Here is a 21,646-nt window from a genome sequence, read left to right as displayed (position 1 = left end):
TTGTTGTAGTTCGTAGAAAGACTTTAATACTTAAGAATCATAAATAGCGGATTACTCAAAAAACTCCAACCAGATATCTGAAATATTTGTGATTTGTTGCAAACAATACTACCAGTAATTGTTAATCGGGAATAACTTAAACGATAGATCAAATCATACATATATGCATGGATATATCCATGCATATATGCTTGCAATCGTTCACTCAGTTTCTCATTACAAATTTATCACGTCTGAACGAAGCGGTTTATGGCTATCAAAGAGGAATTTTTTATACTTATGAATAACTGATGAGTGATTTAATTTATTTTTAATTCAAGAAATTTAAATCAATCAAAATTTAATAAAATAACGTTTTGTATTTTTCAAATTCGAAAGTTTTTTGAGGTTTTTTACTTTTAGTAGTTGAGTTTTTTTTTTAATAAAATTACAGTTGTTTGCGCGCTGACGGAGTAGAAGTTGTTTTGAAAGAGCTCACGTGCTGCTGTAAAGTGCAATCTTTTGTATGTATGTGCGTATGTAGAGTACATTCCTTCATGCAACATTCTTCTTTCGCAACGAAGTGAATTGACGTGTGACCGGCTGATTCCCACGTTCGTTCTTCATCGTACGGGATACTTAATAGCAAGAGCAACATAGCAACAACTACGCGTATGAGCTTGGGAACATGAAACTATAAAAAACTAGATACGTGTAAGAAGAAATTCCTACGTGTTTGCAAGTGTTCATGCTCACATGTGTGCGGCTGGTCCATAAAGACGTGCGAATGTATATTATAGACGAAAAATTACCTGAAACTCGAAAACTTCATTTTTTACACAATGATATGTTTATTAATTAGCGGACAAAGGTATTTGAATATATTTATTTTTGAAATTTTTATTTCTGGTCTGGATGAAAATAAACTTTGCAGAGGTTTCCATCCAGCCTTCAGAAGTTCAACGTTTTCTTACCATTGTCTCAAATATGTTAAGCAAAAGATTAGAACCTTTAATTAAATCATTTAACAGTGCCATAAGCAAATGATATTGAAATTTCAAAAAATATATATATATATCAAACTGAGCACAACACCCAGTACAAAGTTGATTTTAAGCATGACTGCAATATTATAGAAACACGAGCTTTACAAAAGAATAAAAATAACTTGCTATGCTAAACATTTCACTTCTTATATTATTTATGACATTTAAAAATGAAAAAATGGAATAATGATGTAACTTTTCATGAGAAGCTCGTCTAAACAGAAAAATAATTAAATATACAATGTATGTATGGGAATAGTTTTCAATTAACAATGTCTGTGTTCGTGTTTGGGTATATTTGTGCGATTGAGTTGAGAAAAAAATGTGATATGATAATGCTGATTTATTGAAAGCAAACTATCATCAATTTATAATGCGATAATTATTTCTTTTTCATTATTACCAAGTGATATAAAATTAAATAAAATTTTCAAATGAACGTTTCAAAGCCCGCAAAATAACCTTGCTAACATTTCATCGCAAGCAGAAAATCAACAAATTTGATCACCTATATCAATGAAATGGGCCAAGAGAGTCACGTGTCTTAAAAACAACATCCGCTCAAAATTCTCACCGTTCCTCTTTTCTGAAGCATTCATGTTCACACGCAGTAGGACTTTAACTTTTTGTTGGTGACTTGCTGTTATAACAGGAGACGACAAATCATTCAATTATCAAGTAATAAATGTATTATATATATATATATATATATATATATATATATATATATATATAGGAGATATAGGAGTAGAGACCTCATTGTGTGCGTATGTGGTTGTGATGGCAGTGTATATTATGTGTGAGTTGTGTAACGTTTGATACATAATTGCCTATTGAATGCTGATTAATAATATCTTGTATGACAATTAACGTGGCCACATCAAGTGAGCCTTAATTAGTCAATAATACTAGAGCGTGCGAAAAAATTGAGCTTACGTTAAAATAAAATGACTAAGGGTGCTGGTATGGTAATGATGTTTTGGTTTTTATAGTTATGTGCGTATGTTGAATAGTCACAACAATAACACAAAATATTACCTCGTAAATTATATTTTTTTTTATTAAATTACACCTTATCATCTTGACTCATCAATTTTTAACTTTTTCAAAAAAGCAAACATTTTAAAGACAGATGTTGCATATTTGTATTAACTACTGTCTCCAAGTGATCTCATAAAATTTTGTACACTTAGAGGCAGGCACAAATATTTTTTAAATTCCAAAAGACCAAGCAGAAACATGTGCACTGCATCCAGTAACAACCCGAGCAAATCTTGGAAAGCTCCCCAAGCAAGAAGAATAAACTAAACATCACGGAACAAAAATTGAACAAAACACAAAAAAGAAGCTAATAGAGTAAAGAGAGTGTAGCAGTTATGTGTGGACTGTAAAGATAAGTGTTGTTGTAGTTATGTGGTGGCATTTTATAATAAAGTTGTTTGAAGTTAGATTGTAGTATATGTTGTAGCAGCAGTTGTGAGATTGTAGGCCCCATTGAATATGGAGTAGAGACGTTGCAAAAATATTGCCCTTGCAGAGCAGAAGTATGCACTTCATACACTTGACGTGTCATGTGGGCTCGCTCGTCGTGCGTCGAGGAGACAGCGTGAGAATTTGTCGTGAAGATATGTGGCGTGGCGTGGATGTCGTCATGTGGCTGCAAGTGGTGGTTGTTGCGATTACTATAGTTAAAAAAATTATTTTTTTCTATTATTATAAATATCAATATAAATAAATAATAATAATTGTATTTATGATACACATACATATATACGCAATAATCTAAACTTGCGCCTACATGTATCAATCACTGTTGAGCTATCACCAGCTAAGAATGTAATAAATAAATATACAATTAGCTGATTGCAAAAATGCCAAGAAATGCTCGTCGAAATAAAAATTTTCTGTTACAAATGTTCATGTGATTTAAACTTTATACCAAACTTACTTAGCTTGAGTGTACAGAAAACTTAGCCTGGTTTAATTTTAAATAAAAAAATTGAAAAGAAAACAAAAGCAGCATGTTATTATCTTCTGCGTCCAAGATGAGTTAGCACAATGGAAGGCAAAATGGAATAAAAGATGCAAAATTAAGCCGGATCATTAATACCACGGCTTAAACATGTCGTGTCGGTAACGTTCGGTTAAAAAATGTTGGCTTTTATTGTCTAGCTGACATTCTAACTCTTCAACCCTAACACAACTTTCTTGCTAAACATTTATTATACATATATGTTAATAACAACTACTCCATAAATATTTCAAATTAAAGCTAAAAATATGTCTTAGTAATGAAATCATTTGTTTATTTTTCATTCATTCATTCGCTCGTTCGTTCGTTTGTTCTTTCATTTTCATTCATTCGTTCGTTCGTTCATTTGTTCATTTGTTCATTTCTGTCATCATGATTTATTTATGTCAGTATTTATTGTTTTATGGTTTTGAAATGTAGTTAAATTTCCGAAAAATATACATTAGCGTAAAAAATTTTTGTTGTTGCTATCTGTCAATCAAGCCCAAAAAGCGACGCCCAGTCACACCACAAAGTGCTGATGTGGGCGGAGATTTCACATGAAGTAATGGTAATGATCTGCATATGACAACGAGCCTGTAGTAAAGAACGTGAAGTTGTTTGTGCTATTGGCCGTGGGAATTTGTTGGCGTTGTTGTCATGGTTGTTGTTGTGGGTGCTGTTGTTGCTGTTGTTGTTGTTGCTGCCTTTTATGATTGTTGTTATTGTTGTTGTTGTTGTTGCTGTTGTTCTTGTTGTTGTTGTTTTTGTGGTCATTGTTTTTGTTATTGCAAACAAATATTTTAATTTTGATTATTGCAGTATTATTGATGCTGATGTTGTTTTGTTAGCATCAATTAAAATAGCGTCGCAACATTTAAAACTCCACCACACCACACCACACCACACCACAGTAGATAGCGAGCGCTGTTGCCGTCAGATGTTGTTGCAGGCAGATGACAAGTAGCAGCAGCTTACGTATGCGTAGGTATAATGGCACCTGCACTTCAATTATGCTGCACTGCGATGCACGCGCTCAATAAATGTGCTTTCAATAAATTAACAATCCAATCCCCCAATCAAACAGATATTCATATTCATTGTTCAACAGTTGTCAGAAGAATGCGCTTTGTTATGTTTGATACGACTGATCATCATGAGATATGTCAGTCGTGTGTTAGCATTCATCTACGTACGTACGTACACAAATCTCACCATATATTCTGGTTTGTGTGCTGAACCGTATTATATTCATGCGAATATTGTTTATTTATTCAATCATACTTCTTCGGAGCACACGCCATACTCCTGCAAATAATCTCATCGTAATGGTAGTATGCGATCGTGAGAAATTCTGAAGTTGCTTGTTTAGCATGATATTATTATTACTATGCAGACGTTCGTGCTCTTGTCTCTGTCCGCGTTTGCTGACATTCGTTTGCGTACGTGTGTGTGTGTGTGTGTGCGTGTGTGTTTGTGTGTGTGTCTGTATGTGTCGTGTGTGTGTCTGTGGAAATGTGTCCTTTTGTGTTTTTGTGTGAGGGTTTGTATGTATGTGTGTGTGTGTGTTTGTGTGTGAGTGTGTGAATGATTGTACGTTTGAATATAAATAATTGACGTAATTGTGATGGGAAATTATGTTAGGAAATTCATATTACATTTAGATGTGCCGAAAGACACGACATTATCACGTTATAATTATATCGCAGACACACTCAACACACAAACACACACACACACACATACACACACACACACATACACACACACACTCACACACACACACAAACAAACACGCACATACACACACACAAACAAACAAATAAACAATGGCGAGTCTACAGGGAGTACGGAAATAGAAAAATGTTGAAAAACAAAAAAACTCGAACATAATTTCTTATTTTTAAGTCGTAATATATACAATTTTCCACATTACGTAAACGGTGGTTGATCTAGAGAAGGTTAACAGAGACGCATCATCTGACAAATCATCAGACCATAAGCTGACTGATATTTTGACAAACCCTCAACGTTAAACTAATCAAATATCAAGGAATATGCAAAAAAAAAAATAAAAATTTTCAACGTCAAAATCAAATGTGATCGTTGTAATCATTATATAAATGCGTATTACAACCTTGTCCTAATGACAACTTCGCTGTAAACATCATTACATCACCTTACAACATAATACAATATTTAAATGAATAAAGTAAACTCATCCGTATGAAGTGAGCGAACGCCGTGCATTGTTTTGTAGCATAGATAGCAGTGCATGTATTGTATACATTAATTGTTTAGTACATGTGTGTGTATGTGTTTCGTGTGTATGTGCATGTATTGTGTGTGTGTGTGTGGTGTGTGAGCGCTTCAGTGAGTATAAAAGTCAGCAACGTCAACTAAGTCCTTTCATTCATTTGACGTGGTTGTTTAAACGTTCATGGTTATCCCTGTTTATTTATTTCAGTTAAAAATACAAAGTTTTGTTATGCAAATTTTTTTCTAGACAAATTGGAGGTAAAAGTAACATTATAACATATAACATATATAACATGTCATCAAACGCCTGTTAGCTGCAGCAACTATTTGAAAAGCTGACAAGTCGCAACATTAACAAAACAATAACAACGACAACAATAATAATAATATTAACAACAACAACAACTATATAAATAGCAACAACAATATTAATAACAACAACAATAACTCTAGAAACAACAGCAATAACAAAACTACATAAAGCTGGTTGCCACCAAGAAGAACATCTGCAGAGCAGTTGAGATGTGCAGCTTGTCACCAAAGTTAGTCTCATCAACATCCAATGCAGAACTGAGGAAGGTTTGACTCGCACTTGAATATTTTTATTTTTTGTTATTATTTTAGAATGCTGTTTCAATTGTATAAAATATTTTTTATTATTTTCTCTTTGGTTTTTCTTAAAAGGAACGCCTGTGATCTTTTTAGGTATAAGTAGGATTGTTAAATATCTCAACATCCTGCGTGAACTTGAAATGTACAAATATGTGTGTATATGTTTGTATGCTGGTGCTTGCATGCGTGCACGTATATTTGTAAAGTGTTAAAATTGAGACCTTGTGGTACACCTGTCATCACACTTTTCTTACACAATGACGCTGTTGATGATATTAATGTGATGTTAACGGTATCAAGAATTCAATTGATTACATCAACAAATTAAACAATGAATGTGAAATTACAATACTTAAAACTGAAAAACTAAGTTGTATACATATTGAGTTTGAACGTCCGCAAAAAAAAGACGAAATAAATCATTGATGTTTGGGAATGCTGATGAGAATGTTCGTATGTATGATAGATTACTATTGACAAGCCTACCTACCCACTTGCAGATTAAAAAACCCCTGATTGAAAGAAAACGTCGGGAAAGGATAAATCACTGTTTGAGGGAGTTGAAGGTACTCGTGCTGGAGGCACGCAACAAAGATGTTGGTAGTGAGTGCTGCTGTTGGAATGTTGGTGATGGTGAAGATGTTGGTGATGGTGAAGATGCACGATGATGAGGAAGATGATGATGAAGATGATGTTGTTGCAGTTGGTGATGATGTTGTTTCCGTGATGAATGAGATAAAAATCGATAAAATTATAAAAAATAAATATTAAATTGAGATTTAATGTTGACGAAATAAAAATAATTAATAAAAATTAGTAGGAGACGAAATAATATGAGCAAGTCATTACAACATAGACATTCCTGTTACTCACTACCACATCGTGTGAACGAAATAAAACAAGGCATGCATTGTACACATATACACACATGCGACAATCACGAACATACATACACATTCACGCACACACCAATACACACACACACAAATAAACACAAACGCATAAGCACGCGAACAAGCGCATTGTTTGAGTTTGACGGTGTACAATGCAGAAGATTGCATCACATCATATCTAGGCTTGTTCCCTTCGCAACAATTACCATCAAGGCATTTAATTGTTCTTTAATTTTAATGAAACATCTACAGACACGTAATAAAACTGGCATCTAGCTAGCTGTTCATTGAGGGTAATTAAATTATTGTGCTCTTATTATTTCAATCGATTTTGAATACCGAAATTGTTTCGACAAACAATAACAAACGATAACAAACAATGAAAAGAGTAACATTTATTTATAGGTATCTGCATCAGTTCAGCAATTTGTAAGGGATTTTTATTCACACAAAAATGTTGTAATTAAGTAAGATCGCATACGCCGGCAATGTAGCGCAGAAAATAATTTGTTAGAAGATACTTGAATGTTGGGAACGTCACGTGGAAATCTTTGAGACATTAAATCTCATTGTTAGTTTTCCCCCACTTTCGCTTCATCACGCAAATACATTCCCATAGGCATTCTTCGTGGTTCGTTGTATCACATGTGACAACAATTTAAGATATGAACGAACTCCGTAACATTTCACATGACGACGTTTCTCATAAGGAATCGGCACTTTTTTTTACGTGTGAAATAATTATGCATGACGTATGAAATGATGAAAATTAACTCTTCAATAAATTAATTTCAGGAGTCTTGTTACTCGAAAATGGAGAAAGCTGACATATTGGAGATGACGGTGGCGTATTTAAAAACTTTACAAAGGCACAGAAGCAGCGAAATAACTTTTCCACAGCCGAATAACTTCATCGATATTTACAAATGCTCAACAAAAAACAAATGTAAATTTTTGAACAAAACAAATTTTTATACAGCTTCCGACAGCGAAAAGAATTTTTTAACAAAAACAAATTCATCAACACCATCGGAGAATGGTAATGTGAATTCGGAAAACATCGGCCTCCCAGTAGACAGTCCACACAAGACCAACAACGACACTAACGTTTCTACGGCTGCAACGTCTGAAATGTCACGCTGGGATATGGGTGGTCAATCTAATCATCGAAATAACTTTCTAAGTGAAAAACAAGCGGACAGACACAATTTTTTAACTAACATAACAAACAAACTATCCAAGCCTACAAATATCATTCTTATGAATTTGGAAAACTCAACCGACTTTAAAACATCTTCACCAGCTGGTAGTTCAACACCAAGTAACGAGGGAAACGTGCATTTTACAACAACAAATAAATTAAAAGCTATAAAAATGAAAGATTTTTCGCCGTTAGTCCTACCCTCGCCGTTGTCATCTCCCGTCACATTTTCAACAGTCATCAGCAAACATATTTGGAGGCCTTGGATTCATGCCTTGTGACATTATTTTTATTTAAAAAAATTTTGTGTAATTTCATTTTTTTTACAATCAAATTTACAATTTATATTTACAATCTATATACTTTAATGAACAAGCTTAAGTACCTAATGAAGACTGACATGCGGCAGAGTTGAACATTCAACCGTATCCTTAAATTTGTTTTATCATTCTGCCATATCGTTTTAATTTAAACATTGCTTAATTTAACATTCCATCGCAACAACAATTATTATCAGACTTTTGTTTGATTTGTAAATATTTTTTGAAAAAAAAAATAATAGAATAAAAATATTTGACGTTAAAATTATGACGCAATGTTTTTGTTATTGGAAATAAAATTAAAATTCCAAAACACTAAAATTTATTTTGAAAACTGTTTTAGTGTTAATCGGCGAAATGAAATTTCTCTAAAATGTGGTTGCTCATTTCGAGTTGGCGTCTACTGTTGAATTAGAGCGTGGTTGTGCTAAGGAATATTAGGAATGTACGCCAACGGTCAGACTTTCGGCAACGGCGAGCCAGAATATTACGAACAACAATATATCAATACCAGGACAGAATGCGAATCTCTTCAAAATCGAATTGTGAATATGGCAAGATTGTTGGGAGATTGTCGAGATTTGATTTCTCAAAGTCTGAAGGAACGAAAGATTTTGTTAGAGAGAATAAATTATTTAGAAAGCAGGTACAAACCAGAAACAAACGAGCCTGACGAGACGGACAAAAGTCTCAAGAAGCAAGAGTACGAGTCACGTTTGCATTATAAAAACGAAAATTACAAGAAAAAATTTTTAGAACAGCGAAAAAGGTTGAAAAAGTTGAAACACGACTTAGAGATTGCTCGCCAACTAAACAAGCGTTTATTTGAACAATATATTAAGCTTTACCAAAAGTCAGAATCATTTCATTCCATAACTTCGGCACCTGTAGCGGTTGTGGTAGCACCGAATTCAGCAAAAAAGAACAAAAATTACTGTCATGAAAATGAGGATTCGACTCGCTATCGTACCGATGACGTGACTGACATGGATGGGAAGACTCGACACGAGCGAGGAGCAGGTGGTGACTGCCAGAGCGAAAGTGAATGCGACAACAAAGAAACCAACGACGAAGACGACGACGATGACAACGATCCTATAGTTATTCCCAAATCAATTAGATTTGCAATATGGGATAAAAAAAGAACAAAATCATTGTGCAATGACAAGTCGTGCCATTTTTCATGTTCCAAGGTGTGTAGAGAAAATATTTCAAACAACTCGAAAATGAAATTAGCAAAGGATAATATAAAAAAAACCAGTGTGGAGAAAAGTTTGAACGGCAATGTCGATGAAAACACTCTTGGCAAAAAGCATAATAGAAATTATCGGCACAAAACAGGTGAGCGAACGTCGACAAATGGAGAGGACTCATCTATCCCATCAATAATCTCGTCAGGCAGTTCAACTCGTTTAAAAGAAATTAAAGTTGAATATGATAAGAGATGCAAATATATTGATCTAAAACATGAGGCTGATTCCTTTAAACATTCTTTGAAATATTTCAACAGAGGCACAAATGGTGCCAATTTCAAAGCCGCACAAAACCGTTCGCACTCAAAAATTTTAGAGGAATTACAATCTTTAATAAACGGAGAAAAGGAGAATTCATGCAAAAATAAAAGATATATCAATAGTGCAAATCCACTTTATAATGAAAGAAACAAAAAACATCAAACGTTGTCGAAACTTAATGAACTGCTGAAAGATTTGAAAAACAAAAATGATACATCTCGCTTGGACGCAGATGAAGACGACGAAGATGCCAGCAACGAACAAGAGTTGCCTACATCATCAACAGCATCACCTTCAAATTCCTCGCAAGAATCTTTCGAAGAAAATAAATCTCGTATAAAATTTTATGAAATTGGCAGTAACAATTCAAACAACATTGTACACAAGCGGCCCAATGCTCACCGCCATTGCAAGTACAACAAAAATCAAGACAATTTTCTTCGAAAAGTAACAATCGAAAAATCTCCCATTGAAGTTTCGTACAGAAGACAAAACAAATTTAATCTAACATGATATTATTCTTTATTTGCAGTTTGTTCAACCATAAATACTTATTTTTTAAATTTTCCGGAACTAGATAAATAATAATCTCAATGTTTAATTTTTCAAAAAATAAGTAAAACTTTTTGAAAATAAAATTTTTTATTTTTTTAAATTAAAAAAATTTAATTTATACAAAAATCAGAATCAATGAAATATATATATATATATATATATATATATATATATAATTTACACTTGTTGAACTTAACAGCAGATGAATAGTTGCAAAATCAGTCCAGTCTTCTGAAAATGTGAAATTTTTCATTCAGTGCTGAAAGAATTTGCGTATTGACGCAATTGTTCCTTAGTCGCTCCTAACATCTACCAGGCCAACCACTAAAAATAATTTCAAAATATCAAAATAATAGTTTTATCATCATCTATCCATTACTTTGAATGTTTAACCAAAACAGTCTTTGTGAAATTTATTCCAAAGATTTTAAGAATATATTTAGCTTTTGGTTCTACTGGCTTAAACCGAACTTTTAGCATATGTACAACAGACTATGTTGACCAACGAACGTTCCTATTGGGCAATGCGAGTGCATTTGCGCTTGCTAATTAAGATACTTAATTTTAAAATGAAAATCATTGCAAAACATAAAAATAACGTTTTATTCATTTTGAGATTTCCAACTACTATAATTTATTTACCATTTTGAGAAACAAGTAAGTTTCGGATAAGTAACTTTGTCTCGTAAAAAATTAAAGTTTCACATATAAAAATGTATTATTAGAATTTTGCAGGTTTATATTAATAATCAAAATTTACAGCTTCAAGTGATTGAAGTAAAAATAAATTTTCAGCAAAAAATCATGAATATCGGACTTCCGTTTTTAATTTAAAAAATTCTTTTGCGATTTGATCATTGGTCCTTTGCGAGAGAACTCTGAGGATCATGTAGCCGATCTCGTCCACGTACACGGATCTGGATGATGTACATCACATTCAAACAGTTTAATTATTATTAATTTGGCTATTTGACACTTTCATTAGCGTTTTATGATCAGTTTCATTTTATAAAAACTCATTCTTTTAAAAATTTTAAATTTTGTAATCATTGCTAAATCGATCATGTTATTATTGTCGTCTATAGTTTATATTTTTCATAATTACTATTATTACTACTGATGATAATAATAGTATTGTTAGTTTTCACAACCACATGACAATGTATGCAAAAAGCACAATATAATGAATAATGGTCAGACTGTTGTGCAAGCGAACCAGGCCACTGAACAGCGGCTTCTTTAAGGGACGGAGAACAGTGGCACCCCAACTAAGCCAACTACATACATCTGCTTTCAAAACAGGCAGCTTTACGGCAATGATAGAAAATAATTAAGCGAACCTTTTAAAGCAGAGCCAGGAAGAACAGTTGGTCCTCTGCTGATCCACTATATCTCTCAATTGATAAACTGACACACCGATGAGTCTATCCTCTCTGGCAAAACAATAATCCTTCAGACAGATGTGCAGCTCATAAAACTCAAGTTCACACTCATTATCTAAAAAACTGCATGAATGAAATTTTAAAAGAGTTAATAAAAAATTAAATGCAAAACGTAACAGAGTTTTCACTGGTAATTAACAATTTACGTTTTGCAATATATCGGCAGAAAATTATTTAAAAAACAAAAAACATATTACTGACAAAGTGAACGATTCGTTAAATTTTGGGAAAAGGCCACTCTTCACTTTGGTCGACTCGACCCTTCTTCGAGTAGCCATGTTTGGTCCCAGCATGTGCAGCTTCAAGAACGGCTGGAAAATATTGGAAGATTTCTGGTTCCACACAATGTCTGCCACTGCCACTACTGTTGTCGAAAATTGAATATCACCAAATATAAAATCATTGAAGAGTTGTACGTAAAATGAAAATACTTTTGACTGTGATTTTGTGGTCGCCAGTGGCAGGGTGGGTGAAGAAGTCCAGCTGCATGGACAGCATACCATAGTTCTCATTTGGAGTGTCGTCTGGAAATCTGTCCGGAACTGAAAATCAAGATATCAACTAAAAACGTTTTTTTCCAACTGTTAAATTTATTTGATTTCTATCGTAATCTTTATCGACAATAATTGTTTCATTTTTCAATTCGAAACGTATGAAGCTAGAATGTGCTTGAGATAATCAATTGCATTTATGTTATTTTAAAAACTTCAATTTTTATATGAGCATTTCACTAGCGTTATCTGAACTTTGGACGTTGTATTTTAAAAGTTTGTTGTCAGTTCAAGAATTGCAGAATTGCATGAAGTAAATAGACATCATGTCAAAATAAATATAGCAACATTCCCATCACGGAAAGAGCTGCATCATTCATGACATCTTTAAAAAAAATATCTTACCCTGGCAAGATTGAGACTCAACGAAAGCTTTGATCAAAATATCCGTTGATTGGGTGTACATGAAAAGAGCGTTGACAAGGGTTTGATAACTCAAATCTCTTTGCAGGAAAGATTTTTTCAGGCCGTTGTTATTAGCCCAGAAAAATTGTTTCAATGTGTCTAAAATCATTTCTAAAACCATCCGCTGTTTCTCAGACAAGTTTATAACTAGTTTGGTTTGTTTTTGTTGAATCTGAGACAGCAAATCAACTGGTAGCTCAGGAAACGACTGTTCGGTTAGTTAAATAAATTAATTACTGCCACACCTATCCAAAAGTTAATTTCCAGAAATTTCTTTAAATATGTTAATAATGGATAAAACTTTGAAATACGAAAAAGTTCTAAAAAAAAATATAAGATCTATTAAATTATTATCAAAAATTATTTTCTATGAACAAGCTAATGTCACATTATTGACTAAAGTCAGAATAATATCATTAGGAGCATTTAGGAGGTTTTGTGTTTTTTTTCATATCCAATAAAGAAAATTCAATTTCAGGAGCAAAAAAACATGTGATATGTACCTACCTGTTTGTTGGACTGCACCGGAGGAAGAACAATTTGAACTTCCAACTTTCTCATCACAACTCTCCACAACGCCTGGATGGTTGGTTTTTGCAACAATAAACGAGCATTTGAAACTTAAAAAATCTGATTCATTTGTAACTTCAACCGGACTACGTCACACGCAGTGAACAGCAGCAGAGGATTGATTAAATTTAAACTTTAAACTGTGAAAAGTTGACAAATTGAGGTCGACTTCGACTACATGAAGTATATAAAACGTTTATAAAAATATTTTAATGATAAAAAGTAAGCGTATTCTTAACAAAAAATGTATTTCTAAATTATAAAAATTATTCAAAAATTAACTTGTTGGCACTGAAAACTTACTTTTAATAACCTTTTAAGAACCGTTTTTTCACAAAGTTGGGCAAATATTGCAAGACTGCAAAATTAAACAGTTGAAAAACAAGTTCAATTTGATGCAAATTATAAATTACTAATGTGGTTATGTTGATGAATTTTCACGATTGGCAAGTTATGTTAAATGGCTGGAATGTTAGGCGTCTGTTAAAAATATTTAAATTCAGTTCATTTTTTTCAAACAAATATTATATTACACTAAAAAGTTAGTAAAACTACTGCAAAAGCTTTTATAATTTTATGCTGAAAATTGTGTTTTATATAAGCAAGCAAATAATTGTGATCATTGATCATTTAAAAATTTACTATTATTATTATTACTATTATTTGAAATGAGCAACAAACTTTGCATCTAAGTAATCAATCAAAGGACTGAGTGTCTTGTTTGATTCGTTGATGATGGCATTTTTCTGGCTCGGTTGTGATAATAATATTTGACCTTGTCCCTGAACGGCTGCCAACAAGTGACTCATCTCCGTTACTTTCTCGGCAACAAATGGCGTCAAACTGATAAAATGTTGTGCAGACGTGAGTCGAATGATTCTAGTTTTGATTTGAAGTGAAGGCAATATTAGTTACATATGATGTGAATTGGATAATATTGAGTCAACTCACCTGTTACAAAATATGGCAATTGTCTGATCCAACACCGAACTCAATTTTTGCTGAACGCCGTTCAAAAATAAAACAACTTGCGCCTTCATCTGTTCATTATTTGTTGAATAATAAAAAATAAATCAAATTTGATTATAACAACTTTCAAGAGATTAACACAACGTACAATTAAAATAAAAACAAAATCGAAGTTCTAAAGTCAAAAAATAGAAGCCTGTTTTATGAAAATTGCATTTTTGGCTATCTTTTAAAAAAAAATAAATAACTGTTGTTGAAAAACCAAAGTAAATTGTTTTAGTTTTAAGACATGTTCATTCAGGCCTCGCTGTGAATGCTTACGCCAAACGTTCCGTCAAAGATCCCATGTCCAGTTGAACGAAACAAGGGCATTTAGAGGTTAAATAAAAGAGGAGTAGATGCAAACAGATGTTTATGACTAAGTTTTTTATTTTGTTAACAAGTATTATCGTGCATCCATTCAGTTGAAGGTGGTTGATTGAAATCGGCAGAACTCGGAAATTGCAATTTCACTTTGAATAGAAACTTTTTCAACTAAATTAGCTTCTGGTAGCCTCACTGATATATAGAATATAAAATTCCATATTGAACTGTTATCCAAAAACTGCTTTCGTTTTACGCAATTGAAAAATGTATAGGCTTCATTTAAATATAAAACATCAGTGAAGCAAACGACAAAAAAATGAACGAACAAACACACCTTATCACCACCCATGATGAGGAAAATCTTTTCAAGTTCAATTCTTAGTTGTTGTATGTTGTTCATTAATCTGCAACTCTAAGAATTTGTTCATTTTTTGCCAAACGTAAGAATGCTAAATAAACTAATTTCATTGAAATTATAAAACATTCTACATTAACGACCACGCGATAAATTTCATCTGAATTCTAAATTTTGCGCTATTACAATTTAGATCGTACAGTTGGTTTATGTATAAGTGGTCCTGGCGTTACAATCTCTGTAGCTCAGCTAGTTGAAAATGATTGATAATTAAGCAACTTATCGTTTGACAGAGTCATTCAATAAAAAACAACTAAGTCATACGGAAAGTAAAATTTAAAACTGACTATGCTGTTATCGTTGCAAAAAGATGGGAAATCCTCTTTCAAGTTGCTGGAGTAAGACATCAAAACATTTTCTATTGTCTGTTAAAAAATGTAACAAACATCTCTGAAAAGTTAAAAAATATTTTTTAAGAATTAAAACACCAATACAATGATAAATGTCTTGTTTTTTTATTTCAACATGATGGTAATTTGACACCTAAACCTGTTAACAAATTAATAAATCACTATCTACTGAAAAAAAATAATTTAAAAATTTGAGTACATCCGGAATGTTTCATAACAAAAAAAGAAGCATTTGAATGCATGTAAGTATAAAAAAGAAAGAATTTTCTAAACTAACAGAAGCAAATGCCATGAGATATCTGAGTCCGGTTGAGGCATGCGGTTTGATGAGGGTGCTCACAACTGTGTAACATTGGTTCAGCTGCGTGAAGACGTCCGTCACTGAACAAGAAAAGAGGACAGGAGGAGATGCTTTAGGAAACTAACATGGGGAAGTTGATAAATTTCATAGAAACAAATAAATAAGTTGTTGAATATCAGTAAAAACAAAGCTTTTGGGTGTTTACACATTTATAAAACAAGGTTAAAACATTACTTTTTCTTTTTTATCTCTCAAATAAGCGTTTTTAGCAAGAGCAACTGAGGCATCGTCATTTTCTTTAAACCACTTTTGAATGAAATGTTCAAACCATCTTCAAATTTTTAAATCACGATAACATTTTAAAGATATGGTGGAAATAATGAAGACGATGACGGTAATGACTAACAAAGGAAAGGAAGGCATTGTTGACGTATCTTCGTTCTCATCAACTTCCCCATCAATTTCGTTATTTTTGGCATTCCTTGAGGACCATTCAAAGTGAGAGGACGCCGGCAGTACTGCGATGAATTTGTCGTAGAAGCTGTTGACCCTGTTGTGCAAGTTCACATAATCGGACGTGGCACAATGTGTCTCCTTGCAATGATCTGTCACAAATTTGGTCGAAGAAATTAAACAATTGAACAAACCGCTATATGTTAGATAAGAAGTAGAATTTTATTACCATCAATAATATTTTGCTAGTAAACTTTTGATAAAATTATTGAACATGGTTCAACACAACCTAAATAGATTAACACACAATTGTATTTTTTTCTCACTCCTAATAAATTTAAACGGCAGAAAAAAACAGCAATTGCGTGAGACGTGGGATTCATCGATGCTGACCTTCAAGAAGGAACTTGAGATCTTGGCAGAAGAGTTGCCACTGAGTAACTGCGCTGATGTTGCCAACGTTCAAGTCGTCAAAAAATCTTTCAATGCAGGTTAATAATAATTGTATTACTAATGAACAAATGATAATAAAATTCTTAAACTAATTTTTCAAATATTATTCTAGAATAAACAATAATAATTATCATCAGAGAGTAATTAGAAGAGAGTCTGAGTCGGGTGAAATAGACTCCGACATTTTGGTAATTAGATAGGAAAGCAGACATACTGATCAAAGACATTGGAGTAGACGTTGATATCCTCATCGATCGTCAATATCATCAACATTATCAATTTCATCCAGAATGATAAATGCTTCGTACATCCTGGACCTTCATCAGTCTGTTGTTGTTGTTTTTGTTGTTGTTCTTGGGTGCTGTTGTTGTGACCGTGGTCAGCATTCGTTGAGTCGGATTCAAATTCCTTGGCGTACAACTCGATACAGTTGTTGAATATGTGTTGATAAGATGAAGTGATGCAGGCTTTCACGCAGTCCGATATTATGACGGATACTTTCAGTGGGCTGGATAATTCTTGCACCTGGATAACCAGTTGTCGATCGGTTTTTCATTTGTTAATACCGGTAAACGGTTGACTAACTCAATAAGTTTGAAGATAGAGTTAAACACGAAATAAAAAATTCTCTCGAACCAACTAGTTTTTGTTGTTTAACGTCACAAGCTCTAAAAAAGTTTACTCAAATTTTTATCATTCAACAGTTTATGAGAAAAATGAAGAGAAACGAAAAGATATTTAAAGATTGAAATTAAACACCATATATAAGAAACGACAAACCTTGGTTCTGAAATTTGAAATGCTGATTAATAATTTGATAGATGACCTCAGATCTTCCAACCTATCTTCGTCTTGAGACGAGAATGTCGTCTGTTAAAATTTTATTGAATGAAACTTTAAATTCATAAAAAAATATTATTTGAAAATAAGTCTTTTACGCCAAATTATATCATTCGGCCAGTGCTTTCTTTTAGTGAAACTAATTGAATGCATGCAAAAACTGAGATGAAAATTTAAACTAATCGTAAATGGGAGATAAGCAACACCAAAAAAAAATTAAACTTGCACGAAATGAAATGAAAATGAACTCACTCGATATAAAGATAAATCGATTCTCAACGAATTATTCAACTGGTCCAAAATTCGAACAAACTTATCTTTCTGAAACAAAAAATGATAACTATGTATATTAAAAAATATTTTAGCCTTACAAACATAATTCCAATTGAAAATATCTGATAACATCATCTTCAAACTTAATCAAAAATTTGATAACCAAAAATTTAAAAACCAACTCCAAAATTGGATGAATTCAATCTGTCACTTGCTGTTATGGAGTTTGTTGAAGAGTTGTGAGCGTAGAATGAAATAATGTTTGTTAGCAAACTATTCAGCACTGCAGCGATGTTTGGCTTCTTGCATAGTGGAAACAAGCAGGAGAACTGCCTGACATGGGCAGTTGAACATGTTTACTAATGTCCGTCATTTGTTTGACTGATATTATATTGATAAACAGTACATAAATTGATTGTTATTGGATTTATGAGACAAAAGTTCACGAACCACTTGAATTAAAAACAAAAATAGAAAGCATCTAACAGCATGGTCTGATAAATTGATTCGATTCCATATCTCATCGCAAACTCATCAACTATTTCCTGAGATCGTGCGTCGAAATAAACCTTCCAATCATCCTATTGAAAAAATTAAAAAACTTAAAAAGAGTAGGTAAATTAACGCATATTTGAAATAAATTTTATAATTTTTTGTTTAGAAAACCATTAACTAGCCGTTTTACACTTTTATTTATTTTTCTTCTTTAGTTTTACACATCTTACTCAATAGAAACAATGTTTTAAACCGTCAAAATGTTGATTTGATTTAATTTTAAACTATAGTAACGGAACTTAATACACATGCACGCACACTTATTAATTTTTTATTAATTTTTGTTTATTTTCATTTATTTACTAATATGCGATAAAAAGTCTAATCCTTACTGATTTCTTAGGAGTGGGCAACCTAAAATATGTGCCGTTGTTGTCCAGGAGGTATTGGAAGAGGTTCTCATGAAGGCAGTTGTATTGCACGTGGTACGGGGCAACCTTCTCTTCACCTTTGATCTCAACCGATATTTTGAGACGGATGGCACCTGAAACTGCAGACCTATCAGTTCGCTTCTCTGTTTTAAAAATATTTTCACATTTTTTAACTTGAAAATAAAGTTGCTCAATAAAAAACAGAAAATGACAAAACAAAAAGCGATTTTAAAGTGGGTTATATAAAATGAACACCATAACCCAAAGCATTAATAACAATGAACAAAAGAAACACCCACTTTTACACTTACGAAATGAAATATACACAAATGAAAAGTATTTAATCGTATACTAGATTTTTGGGCAGTTACCAGAGTGTCGGAGTTGGAGTCTGTCGGAGTCAAAGATTTTGGCCGAAGTAAGATATTTTTTAGTGGCCGAGTAGGAGTCGGATTTTTTTATTTGGCTCTGAAGCCAGAAAATGTTGTTTCTTTTTTAAAAAAAGTTTTTTAAAGAAAAAATATTTGTACCGATACGCAATCGTCTTTAATGCTGAAAACAAATGCTAATATTGTGAAATCACATAAATTTTTTCAGTATGTTGTAAAACATATTAATACAAGCAAAGTTATTTTACCGAGAAAAACAATTGCATTAATTGATTTTAAACGTTATTTAAAGTATTTTTTGTTTAGTAGTGATAGTAAAGTGAAATTATGATTTTTTAAAAGTTGATAATTTTTTCAGTATGTTTTAAAACATAAAAATAAAGTAATTTTACTAGGAAAAACAATTACATCGATAGATTTTTAGTGTTTTAAAAGTATTTTTTATTTAGTAGTGATAATAAAGTGAAATTATGATACAAAAGTTGAAAATTTTTCTGGAGTTCGGAACCAAGAATCGGAATCGGGAGTTGGAAATTTTTACCCTGAGTCGGATTTTTTGAGGGGCCGGAGTCGAATATTTTTCATCCGATTTCGACATACTGGCAGTTACAGCTTATAAAAAAATAATTTAAAGATTTTAGCTCTCATCACTCAATCGCGTATTAAGCTGCATTCAAATTTTATTACATGAGCTGGACGACGTCACATCAAAGCGAATGATCAAACGAGATTCGTCTATACAAACTTAATTTGGCTGCCACCTTAACTGAATAAAATTTTAAATGTTAGCAGATAGCAGCAGAGGCATATTGTGCTGCGCAGTGTTATGTTGCGTTGAGTCATGTTGTTATGTTATGCTAGCTTATGTTATGTTAGTTCAGTTATGTTGTAATATTACTTCATGTTACTTCACGTTACAATAATAACTTATTTCATAATTCGGTACCGTCAAACACGAGCTGAATGAATGTTGGATCAATAAACTAACCAAGTGAGTACCACAGCTCAGTTTCTCCAACCAAAGTACAGGCCTCAATGATCACCTGACCGAGAAAGTCATCAGATTCTGATGAAAACTTCGACTTGATGAGCGATCTCAAATCATCATCTTCGTCCCTATATTCAATTAAATAACAGGCAGTTCCTCCTCCTTTAACATCCTCAATTAATATGAAATGGTTTTTAAAATTCAAACTATAACCAACAACTAAAACAACTAAACTATGTTAGATTCGTTGAACATATTTGAAAGTCGTTTTTGAATTTTTCAAGTTTTTTATTCAAACTCTAGAGCAAACTTATAACAAAGTGAAGAACAAAAAATGAAATGATCGAAAATTTCGATGTATTGACGACAATGCCAGAGAACCATCTAATTTTTGTTTTCTGCTTTACATTTTTTTCACGTATGGTGGTTTGCGTTCTGCCGAAAATAAGGCAATAACATTTTTAAATATTCCAACGAGTTCAATTGAAGCGCAAATTTAGTTACAAAATGATCACAAGAAGCAAAAGCACATTTAAGCCACCAACACACTAAGCACAAGATGGAGCAAATGTATTTTTAACATACATTCCGTGACTTTTCAATTGCCAGTCAAATTGTTCAATATCACTGTTTGTGTTTATGTACGTACTTATTTTCGTTTTGGTATACCATATCTATATATCGCCTAAAATTTTGTTATTATTCCATATATACGAATTTAAAGATATGAAGCACGTATTAGCGTTGTCTTAGTAAATTCAATGGATGTATTTTGTAATAAGTTGCCTGCGACACACATCCCAGAACAGATAAAAATATGCAAACAAGTATACAGCCTTGTCTAAAAGCTTTTTACGAAAAGCATAACATTGAGTCAATAAATTTTAATATTTTTTATTTGATGTTCTTTTTAAAACAAACCCAAATTGTACCAAAGGTCAGAAGTGCAGTTGAGATTTCTGACCTCAAATGAGACTTGACCCAATTCGTTGGGCATGTCTCTATCAAGCACTTGCTTCAATTTATATGTAAAGTTTTTCTCGTCTCCACTATAATATAGTATAATAAAATATAATATAACAATATAAAATATAACGATACGGTACTAGTATAAATAAGCATTTAAATAAATATTTAGTTAATGGGAAAGTGTAAGCCCTGTTATTAAATTAAGTTTCAAGAAGTCGTTTAGAAAATGAAACAGAATAAAAAAATAACATTCATTCCTTCATTTTTTAATTTGACCCATCCAAACTTAAAGAAATTTTCTTTTATTAACTTTTACGCATAAATTTGTATTCTATGTTTCAACGAAGACCAGAGAACAATAATTAATGATTATATTTAAATGGAAAAAATCTATATATGAATTAGTTTTAGATCTTAAAACAAATTAAAACAAAATAAATAATAAATTATCTTACCAAACTCTGATTTTGATTCTGTCGGTAGAGTTGTGACATTCACTGTTTGGAAAAAACATTGAGCAGACAACCGTGGCCGTTCAAATTATAAAACAAAATATACATAAAATAATGAACTTGATGATCTCTTATTAGAAATAT

At 32.4% G+C, this 21,646-nt stretch overlaps 3 protein-coding genes across 3 annotated transcripts; 2 read left to right on the top strand and 1 right to left on the bottom strand.

Moving 5' to 3' along the window:
- Positions 1-1,972: 1,972 nt before the first annotated feature.
- HELRODRAFT_162289 (hypothetical protein) lies at positions 1,973-8,282 on the top strand (the record flags this gene model as incomplete). Its single annotated transcript, XM_009024536.1, has 6 exons — positions 1,973-1,993; positions 2,563-2,694; positions 4,124-4,201; positions 5,779-5,874; positions 6,408-6,548; positions 7,596-8,282. The coding sequence occupies 6 exons, from the start codon at positions 1,973-1,975 to the stop codon at positions 8,280-8,282; spliced, it is 1,155 nt and encodes a 384-aa protein (XP_009022784.1).
- Positions 8,283-8,764: 482 nt separating this feature from the next.
- HELRODRAFT_162288 (hypothetical protein) lies at positions 8,765-10,348 on the top strand (the record flags this gene model as incomplete). Its single annotated transcript, XM_009024535.1, has 1 exon — positions 8,765-10,348. One exon carries the CDS (start codon positions 8,765-8,767, stop codon positions 10,346-10,348), a length of 1,584 nt encoding a protein of 527 aa, XP_009022783.1.
- Positions 10,349-11,192: 844 nt separating this feature from the next.
- HELRODRAFT_162287 (hypothetical protein) lies at positions 11,193-21,078 on the bottom strand (the record flags this gene model as incomplete). Its single annotated transcript, XM_009024534.1, has 24 exons — positions 11,193-11,307; positions 11,731-11,895; positions 12,034-12,196; positions 12,264-12,374; positions 12,729-12,996; positions 13,296-13,367; positions 13,662-13,716; positions 14,040-14,237; positions 14,310-14,398; positions 15,028-15,105; positions 15,396-15,473; positions 15,736-15,879; positions 15,994-16,090; positions 16,166-16,364; positions 16,606-16,691; positions 16,880-17,190; positions 17,446-17,535; positions 17,961-18,111; positions 18,265-18,359; positions 18,666-18,847; positions 19,076-19,172; positions 19,635-19,705; positions 20,082-20,243; positions 21,003-21,078. The coding sequence occupies 24 exons, from the start codon at positions 21,076-21,078 to the stop codon at positions 11,193-11,195; spliced, it is 3,153 nt and encodes a 1,050-aa protein (XP_009022782.1).
- Between the last annotated feature and the right edge of the window lie 568 nt (positions 21,079-21,646).

The sequence above is a fragment of the Helobdella robusta genome, assembly GCF_000326865.2.
Source record: "Helobdella robusta unplaced genomic scaffold HELROscaffold_4, whole genome shotgun sequence".
NCBI lineage: Eukaryota > Metazoa > Annelida > Clitellata > Rhynchobdellida > Glossiphoniidae > Helobdella > Helobdella robusta.
Note: the sequence above shows the minus strand (reverse complement) of the source record. Positions and strands in the feature narration are given on the sequence as shown.